General features: G+C 40.0%; 1 protein-coding gene across 1 annotated transcript; it reads right to left on the bottom strand.

Moving 5' to 3' along the window:
* Positions 1-763: 763 nt before the first annotated feature.
* purg (purine-rich element binding protein G) lies at positions 764-2,271 on the bottom strand. The gene has a single exon (XM_061034626.1). It carries the CDS (start codon positions 2,020-2,022, stop codon positions 1,057-1,059), a length of 966 nt encoding a protein of 321 aa, XP_060890609.1. The 5' UTR covers positions 2,023-2,271; the 3' UTR covers positions 764-1,056.
* Between the last annotated feature and the right edge of the window lie 8,421 nt (positions 2,272-10,692).

Here is a 10,692-nt window from a genome sequence, read left to right as displayed (position 1 = left end):
TAATATTTAAGTCTGCTCTGATGACTCTAATTTCTGATTTGTTTAAAGTGCGTTTAAAGGAACGTTTTGATCGGGTTAGGGGGCGCTCTCGTCCTGCCTGTACTAAAGTTTTAACCTAAACATTAAATATTTATTTTGTAATTTCTATATTTATAATTAAGGGCACCTGAATGCACCACAGCGGTGCTTCACGGGTACCTGAATGCACCACAGCGGTCAGATTATTATTGGATGGATTCAGTCATATTGTGACATGATCAGGTGATCTCACCTATTGTTGCTATGGTTACCAGGCTGCAGTTTGATGCACTTTGATTCTGAAGGTTACACATTAAATAAACGGCAGGCTGAGTTACGACTCCGCCTCCAGGGGGGCGTCGGTCTGCAGTGCAGGTCAGTTTAATTCTGTTTCTCTCTGCACGCAGCTGAACACGTTTTAATCTGACCAATCAGAGACGAGTTTTCTTCACACAAAGATACACACACAGACACACACACACACGTCTGACTCTGACATTACACACTGAACAGACAAACTGTGCTGTTGTTTCATCTTCATCATTTCTGATTTTCAAACTTTAACTTTTTTATAAACTTTTTGCAGACAGAAACTCTGACAGGACTACAACTCCCACTTCTCTCCTCACCGCTGATCAGCCAATCAGCACTCTCTCTCTCTCTGACTTTTGTTCAGTTTTAAACTTTAAATATCTTTTTTAGAATTTTCTACATTGGAGTTTTTTTGCGTCTAAATTTGAACATTAGATAAAAACTAAACGATGAAACATCTCAACTTCTTTTTTTCTGTGATTAAAGTCGTAAACAGAATTATTATTATTATTTGATATAATTTTATAATAAAGTTTGATTTGATCTGACCCTGAACAGTCTGTGGCCCGGGTCTGATCCGGGTCAGGACTTTGCTTCTGTTAAAGCAGCAGCTCTGACAGGTGGACCAGGTGGACCAGGTGGACCAGGTGGAGGACTGAAGTTCTTGGCAGGTTCAGATCTGAAGTAGACCAGCCCTTATAATGGGGGGGGTAGAGTCCCTCAGGGTCAGTCCTCGTGCTCCTCGCTGTCAGTCCTCCTCTCTTTGCTGCACGCGCTAAAAATCCGGCGCATTTCCTCCTCGTACCGGTTGAAGTTCTCACCGAACCGGGACCAGGCCTTCAGCGGGACAGTGATGGTGTTCCTGTACGGCTGCCGGACCTCACTGATCTTCAGGAACACCCCGAATCGGTTTGAGCCCACGTCGAAGTAGAACCTCTTGTTGTCGACCCGGAAGGACGCGGCCTCTGGCAGCTCGGGGCCGTCATCGTGGTTCCGGAAGTTGGTTCGGTCCCGCTCATCTGTGTCTTCGTCCCCGTAGTCCTCGATGAGCTGAGACAGCGCGTCACGAAACTCGATGAGACCCTGGGCAGGCAGGACGATGGTCTGCTCGATCCCGGGCCCATAGTACCCCATGGTCCCATGGCCCTTGCTTACGGTCTGCCGAATCCGCAGGAAGCGGCCCCGCTGGTTCTCCTTTAGGTCCAGGAAGTACTTCCGGTTGTCCCGCTCGATGAAGTCGCTCTTCAGCACGCGGTGCGCGTGCTCGTCGGATCCCGCAGACCCGGTGGGTGAGGGTCCCGTACATTGCTCCTGCGGACCCGGCCCCCCCCGCAACCCGATCCGGGCGTAGTGGTCGATGAAGTCCCCGAGCAGCGCGCGCAGAGCGGGGGCCATGGACATGGACAGCGTCAGCTTGGACTTCCGGATGTTGTCGTGGCGGCCGCGGCCGATCCACACCTCCGCGATCTTCAGGAAGCGGCCGCGGGCGGACTGCTTCACGTCCAGGTAGAAACGCTTCTTCTGGATGTCGACGCGTTTGGAGGCCAGCTCCTGGATGTCTGAGGCCGCCTGCGGCTGCGCACAGCCCGGCTGGACGTACTGCGGAGCGGGAAACGAGCACCGGGCTCCCGGCTCTGATGCAATCTTCGCCCTCGTGCGGTCCATGATCCCTCTGCAGCATCCATCAGCCATCGCGCTCACTCCGCAGACCCCCCCTCCATCTCACACCGGCAGCCTCGGATGACCTGAAAATGGCAGCTCGTGAGGATCATCAGCTGATCCACGATGCGCGTCTTAACCAGAGGTCAAATCCAAACCTTCAGAGTCTCTGTGGACGCGGACACACCGAGTCTCCTCACCTGCAGCCTCCGTAGAGCCCGCAACATCAGACCTGAGCGGGGAGGAGGCGAACAAGACCACATGAACTCGATGAACCCAGCAGCCCCCCCTCCCCGTCCTGAGAAAACCTCTTTTAAAGAGACACACACGGTCACAGCGCAGCGCTGCCGCCAGGGGGCGCATTTACAGCTGTGCAGAGTCTGATGGAACAGAAAAACAAATCCCATAATATGTCTAATGAAGAAGAGAAAAAACATCCAATATGTCTAATGAAGAAGCAATACATCCCATAATATGTCTATTGAAGAAACAATACATCCCATAATATGTCTAATGAAGAAGAAAAAAAACATCCAATATGTCTAATGAAGAAGAAAAAAAACATCCAATATGTCTAATGAAGAAGCAATACATCCCATAATATGTCTAATGAAGAAACAATACATCCCATAATATGTCTAATGAAGAAACAATACATCCCATAATATGTCTATTGTCGAAACAATACATCCCATAATATGTCTAATGAAGAAACAATACATCCCATAATATGTCTAATGAAGAAACAATACATCCAATAATATGTTTAATGAAGAAGAGAAAAAACATGTATGTTAGTGTACATGTATTTGACTGTACATGTATGTTAGTGTACATATATGTTAGTGTACATGTATGTTAGTCTACATGTATGTGACTACATGTATGTGACTGTACATATATGTTAGTCTACATGTATGTGACTACATGTATGTGACTGTACATATATGTTAGTCTACATGTATGTGACTGTACATGTATGTTAGTGTACATGTATGTTAGTGTACATGTATGTTAGTCTACATGTATGTGACTACATGTATGTGACTGTACATATATGTTAGTCTACATGTATGTGACTGTACATGTATGTTAGTGTACATGTATGTTAGTGTACATGTATGTGACTACATGTATGTGACTGTACATGTATGTTAGTGTACATGTATGTTAGTCTACATGTATGTTAGTGTACATGTATGTTAGTGTACATGTATGTGACTACATGTATGTGACTGTACATGTATGTTAGTGTACATGTATGTTAGTGTACATGTATGTGACTACATGTATGTGACTGTACATGTATGTTAGTGTACATGTATGTTAGTCTACATGTATGTTAGTGTACATGTATGATATTGACATGTATGTGACTGTACATGTATGTTAGTGTACATGTATGTTAGTGTACATGTATGTGACTGTACATGTATGTGACTGCACATGTATGTTAGTGTACATGTATGATATTGACATGTATGTGACTGTACATGTATGTTAGTGTCCATATATGTTAGTGTACATGTATGTGACTGTACAGTGTACATGTATGTTAGTGTACATGTATGTTAGTCTACATGTCTGTTAGTGTACATGTATGTTAGTGTACATGTATGTTAGTCTACATGTCTGTTAGTGTACATGTATGTTAGTGTACATGTATGATATTGACATGTATGTGACTGTACATGTATGTTAGTGTACATGTATGATATTGACATGTATGTGACTGTACATGTATGTTAGTGTCCATATATGTTAGTGTATATGTATGTGACTGTACAGTGTACATGTATGTTAGTGTACATGTATGTGACTGTACATGTATGTTAGTGTACGTGTATAATATTGACATGTATGTTAGTGTACGTGTATGTTAGTGTACATGTATGTGACTGTACATGGTTGTTAGTGTACACGTACGTGACTGTACATATATGTTAGTGTACATGTATGATATTGACATGTATGTGACTGTACATGTATGTTAGTGTACATGTATGTTCGTGTACACGTACGTGACTGTACATATATGTTAGTGTACATGTATGATATTGACATGTACGTGACTGTACATATATGTTAGTGTACATGTATGATATTGACATGTATGTGACTGTACATGTATGTTAGTGTACATGTATGTGACTGTACATGTATGTGAATGCACATGTATGTTAGTGTACATGTATGATATTGACATGTATGTGACTGTACATGTATGTTAGTGTCCATATATGTTAGTGTATATGTATGTGACTGTACAGTGTACATGTATGTTAGTGTACATGTATGTGACTGTACATGTATGTTAGTGTACGTGTATGTTAGTGTACATTTATGTGACTGTACATGTATGTTAGTGTACATGTATGTTAGTGTACATTTATGTGACTGTACATGTATGTTAGTGTACGTGTATAATATTGACATGTATGTTAGTGTACGTGTATGTCAGTGTACGTGTATGTTAGTGTACATGTATGTGACTGTACATGGTTGTTAGTGTACGTGTATGATATTGACATGTATGTTAGTGTACATGTATGTTAGTGTATATGTATGTGACTGTACATGTATGTTAGTGTACATGTATGTGACTGTACATGGTTGTGACTGTACATGTATGTTCGTGTACACGTACGTGACTGTACATATGTTAGTGTACATGTATGATATTGACATGTATGTGACTGTACATGTATGTTTCTGTACATGTATGTGACTGTACATGTATGTTAGTGTACATATATGTTAGTGTACATGTATGTTAGTCTACATGTATGTTAGTCTACATGTATGTGACTGTACATATATGTTAGTGTACATGTATGTGACTGTACATGTATGTTAGTGTACATGTATGTTAGTGTACATGTATGTGACTGTACATATATGTTAGTGTACATGTATGTTAGTCTACATGTATGTGACTGTACATGTATGTGACTGTACATGTATGTTAGTCTACATGTATGTTAGTGTACGTGTATGATATTGACATGTATGTGACTGTACATGTATGTTCGTGTACATGTATGTTAGTGTACATGTATTTTACTGTACATGTATGTTACTGTACACGTATGTTAGTGTACATGTATGTTAGTGTACATGTATGTTACTGTACATGTATGTGACTGTACACGTATGTTAGTGTACATGTATGTTATTGTACACGTATGTTAGTGTACATGTATGTGACTGTACATGAATGTTAGTGTACATGTATGATATTGACATGTATGTTAGTGTACATGTATGTGACTGTACATGTTTGTGACTGTACATGTCTGTTAGTGTACATGTCTGTTAGTGTACATGTATGTTATTGTACACGTATGTTAGTGTACATGTCTGTTAGTGTACATGTATGTTATTGTACACGTATGTTAGTGTACATGTATGTGACTGTACACATATGTTAGTGTACATCAATCAATCAATTCAATCAATTTTTATTTGTATAGCGTCAACTCATAACAAGTGTTATCTCGAGACACTTTACAAGAAGCAGGTAAAATACCTTACTCTTTGTCTGTTAATATTACAAAAGAGCAGGTAAAAAGACCTTACTCATTGTTATGTTACAAAAAGCAGGTAACATGGCAGGCCGCCAACCCACGATCCGGTGGGGAGGGGGTAGTGGTGGGGTGGGGGTTGTTCTGGCAAGCCGTCAACCGACGATCTTGAGGAGCCTAGGAGAGCTCAAGAGCTCCCAGGAAAGTAGGTGGTTAGTGACTGAGATTTATAGATAGATACATGCAGTAATATGATGTACTGTATATGCACAGAGAGAGAGAGAGAGAGAGAGAGAGAGAGAGAGAGAGGAGCTCAGGGTGCCAGTTCCCCCGGTAGTCTAAGCCTATAGCAGCATAACTAAGAGCTGGTCTACACCAGCACCAGCCCTAACTATAAGATTTATCAAAAAGGAAAGTTTTAAGTCTAATCTTAAAAATACAGACTGTGTCTGCCTCGCCTGGAAGGCGGTTCCAGAGGAGAGGAGCCTGATAACTGAAGGCTTTACCCCCCATAGTACACTTGGAGACTGTAGGTACCACCAGCAGGCCTGCACTCCGGGACCGCAACGCTCTCGAGGGACAGTACGGCACTAGTAGCTCCTTCAGGTAAGATGGTACCTGGCCATTTAGAGCTTTGTAGGTGAGAAGAAGGATCTTGAATTCTATTCTAGACTGTATAGGGAGCCAGTGCAGAGAAGCCAGGACAGGAGTGATGTGGTCCCATTTCCTGGTTCTAGTCAGTACACGAGCTGCAGCATTCTGGACCAGTTGAAGAGTCTTTAGAGATTTGCCAGATCACCCTGACAAAAGAGAGTTACAATAATCCAGTCTGGAGGTAACAAATGCATGAACTAGTTTTTCTGCATCACTTTGCGACAGGATATTCCTGATCTTGGATATATTATGAAGGTGAAAGTAGGCTGTTCTTGAAACTTGACTGATGTAAGAGCTAAAAGACATATCTTGATCAAAAAGAACTCCTAGATTCCTAACAGTGGTGCTAGATGCCAGGCTGATGTCACTAAGGACAGTCAAATCACTAGAAAAAGTCTCTCTGAGGTTCTTAGGGCCTAGCACAATAACTTCAGTCTTGTCTGAGTTAAGTAACAAATAATTTCTGGTCATCCAGGTCCTAACGTCCTTAAGGCACGTTTCTAGCTGACATAACTGACTGGTACCATCGGGCTTCATTGATACATAAAGCTGAGTATCATCTGCATAACAATGAAACTGTATGGAGTGTTTCCTCATAATATTTCCCAGAGGAAGCATATATAATGTAAAGAGAATTGGTCCAAGCACTGAACCTTATGGGACTCCATGGCAAACTTTAGTGTACATAGAGGACTCATCATTAACATGTACAAACTGAGATCGGTCTGATAAGTAGGATTCAAACCAACTTAAAGTAGTCCCTGTAATTCCAAGCAAATGCTCCAGTCTGTACAACAGGATCTGATGGTCAATGGTGTCAAAAGCAGCACTAAGATCTAACAAGACGAGCACAGACAGAAGTCCCCTGTCTGAGGCTAGAAGTAGATCGTTTGTAACTCTAACTAGTGCAGTCTCAGTGCTATGGTGGACTCTAAATCCTGACTGGAACTCCTCAAATAAACTGTTGTCATGGAGAAAGTCACACAGCTGTTTAGCTACCACCTTCTCCAGGATCTTCGAGAAAAAAGGAAGGTTGGATATAGGCCTGTAATTAGCCAGAGTTCCTGATTCCAGAGTAGGCTTTTTAAGTAGAGGTTTGATTACCGCTACTTTAAATGCCTGGGGTACATAGCCTGCCAGTAAAGACAAATTGATCATATCTAATATGGAGTTGCTAACTAAGGGAAAGACTTCCTTAAACAGCTTGGTTGGGATTGGGTCCAAAATACAGGTTGACGGTTTCAACGCAGAAAAAATGGAATATAGATCTGAAAGGTCGATTGGAGAAAAACAGTCGAGACTAATATCTGGTCCTGGAACTGTCTCTGCCGTATCAGACGTATCCGCACCAGGTAAGGGCAGGAGGTTACCAATTTTGTCTCTGATGTCTAGAACTTTGTTGTTGAAAAAGCTCAGGAAGTCATTACTGCTGAGGGCTAGAGGAATACAAGGCTCAATGGAGCTATGACTCTCTGTCAGCCTGGCTACAGTGCTGAAAAGGTATCTAGGATTTCCTTTGTTTTCCTCGATTAGAGAGGAGTAGTAGGCAGCTCGGGCGTGACGTAGAGCCTTCATATATCTTCTATGACTATCCTGCCAGAAAAAACGAGATTCTACCGTTTTGGTCGAGCGCCATATTCTTTCAAAATTCCCCGACGATTGTTTCAGAGTACGGGTTTCTGAGATGAACCATGGAGCCACTCTCCGCCGCTTGACAACCTTCTGTTTCAGGGGAGCAATCGAATCCAGAGTAACTCTCAGTGAATCCACTGCACTATCAACAAACTGATCTAGCTGAGAGGGACTAAAGCTGTCATAAGAGTTTCCAACTGGGTTGAAACACGGTACTGAATCAAAAACAGCTGAAATAGCTTCCTTAAATCTAGCCACAGCACTATCCGACAAACTTCTAGAGAGCACACCTCTTCCAGGCAGAGGTAATTCTGGTAGGACAAAATCGAATGTAATAAAAACCGATAGCAGAGGATTTTAACATTTAACATGTATGTTAGTGTACATGTATGTTAGTGTACATATATGTTAGTGTACATGTATGTGACTGTACATGTATGTTAGTGTACATGTATGTTAGTGTACATGTATGTGACTGTGCATGTATGTGACTGTACAGTGTACATGTATGTTAGTGTACGTGTATGTGACTGTACATGTATGTTACTGTACACGTATGTTAGTGTACATGTATGTTAGTGTACATGTATGTTAGTGTACATATATGTTAGTGTACATGTATGTGACTGTACATGTATTTTAGTGTACATGTATGTTAGTGTACATGTATGATATTGACAAGTATGTTAGTGTACATGTATGTGACTGTACATGTATGTTAGTGTACATGTATGTGACTGTGCATTTATGTGACTGTACAGTGGACATGTATGTTAGTGTACATGTATATGACTGTACATGTATGTTAGTGTACATGTATGTGACTGTACACATATGTTAGTGTACATGTATGTTAGTGTACATATATGTTAGTGTACATGTATGTGACTGTACATGTATGTTAGTGTACATGTATGTGACTGTGCATGTATGTGACTGTACAGTGGACATGTATGTTAGTGTACATGTATGTGACTGTACATGTATGTTAGTGTACATGTCTGTTAGTGTACATGTATGTTAGTGTACATGTATATGACTGTACATGTATGTTAGTGTACATGTATGTTAGTGTACATGTATGTGACTGTACACATATGTTAGTGTACATGTATGTTAGTGTACATATATGTTAGTGTACATGTATGTGACTGTACATGTATGTTAGTGTACATGTATGTGACTGTACAGTGTACATGTATGTTAGTGTACATGTATGTGACTGTACATGTATGTTAGTGTACATGTCTGTTTGTGTACATGTATGTTAGTGTACATGTATATGACTGTACATGTATGTCAGTGTACATGTATGTTAGTGTACATATATGTTAGTGTGCATGTATGTGACTGTACATGTATTTTAGTGTACATGTATGTTAGTGTACATGTATGATATTGACAAGTATGTTAGTGTACATGTATGTGACTGTACATGTATGTTAGTGTACATGTCTGTTTGTGTACATGTATATGACTGTACATGTATGTTAGTGTACATGTATGTTATTGTACACGTATGTTAGTGTACATGTATGTGACTGTACACATATGTTAGTGTACATGTATGTTAGTCTACATGTATGTTAGTGTACATGTATGATATTGACATGTATGTTAGTGTACATGTATGTGACTGTACATGTATATGACTGTACATGTATGTTAGTGTACATGTATATGACTGTACATGTATGTTAGTGTACATGTATGTTAGTGTACATGTATATGACTGTACATGTATGTTAGTGTACATGTATGTTATTGTACACATATGTTAGTGTACATGTATGTTAGTGTACATATATGTTAGTGTACATGTATGTGACTGTACATGTATGTTAGTGTACATGTATGTTAGTGTACATGTATGTGACTGTACATGTTTGTGACTGTACATGTACGTTCGTATACATGTATGTTAGTGTACATGTATGTTAGTGTACACATATGTTAGTGTACATGTATGTGACTGTACACACATGTTAGTGTACACATATGTTAGTGTACATGTATGTTAGTGTACATGTATGTGACTGTACATGTTTGTGACTGTACATGTACGTTCGTATACATGTATGTTAGTGTACATGTATGTTAGTGTACACATATGTTAGTGTACATGTATGTGACTGTACACACATGTTAGTGTACACATATGTTAGTGTACATGTATGTGACTGTACACATATGTTAGTGTACATGTATGTTACTGTACACACATGTTAGTGTACACATATGTTAGTGTACATGTATGTGACTGTACATGTATGTTAGTGTACATGTATGTTAGTGTACATGTATGTGACTGTACACATATGTTAGTGTACATGTATGTTAGTGTACATGTATGTTACTGTACACGTATGTTAGTGTACACATATGTTACTGTACATGTATGTTAGTCTACATGTATATGACTGTACATGTTTGTTAGTGTACATATGTGACTGTACACATATGTTAGTGTACATGTATGTTAGTGTACATGTATGTTACTGTACACATATGTTAGTGTACATGTATGTTAGTCTACATGTATATGACTGTACATGTATGTTAGTGTACATGTATGTTACTGTACACATATGTTAGTGTACATGTATGTTACTGTACACGTATGTTAGTGTACACATGTTACTGTACATGTATGTTAGTCTACATGTATATGACTGTACATGTATGTTAGTGTACATGTATGTGACTGTACACATGTTAGTGTACATGTATGTTACTGTACACATATGTTAGTGTACATGTATGTTAGTGTACATGTATGTTACTGTACACGTATGTTAGTGTACACATATGTTACTGTACATGTATGTTACTGTACACATGTTAGTGTACATGTATGTTACTGTACACGTATGTTAGTGTACACATATGTTAG

Source organism: Labrus mixtus, unplaced genomic scaffold, assembly GCF_963584025.1.
Source record: "Labrus mixtus unplaced genomic scaffold, fLabMix1.1 SCAFFOLD_61, whole genome shotgun sequence".
NCBI lineage: Eukaryota > Metazoa > Chordata > Actinopteri > Labriformes > Labridae > Labrus > Labrus mixtus.
The sequence above is the reverse complement of the archived record's forward strand: the minus strand, read 5'-3'. Positions and strand labels throughout refer to the sequence as shown.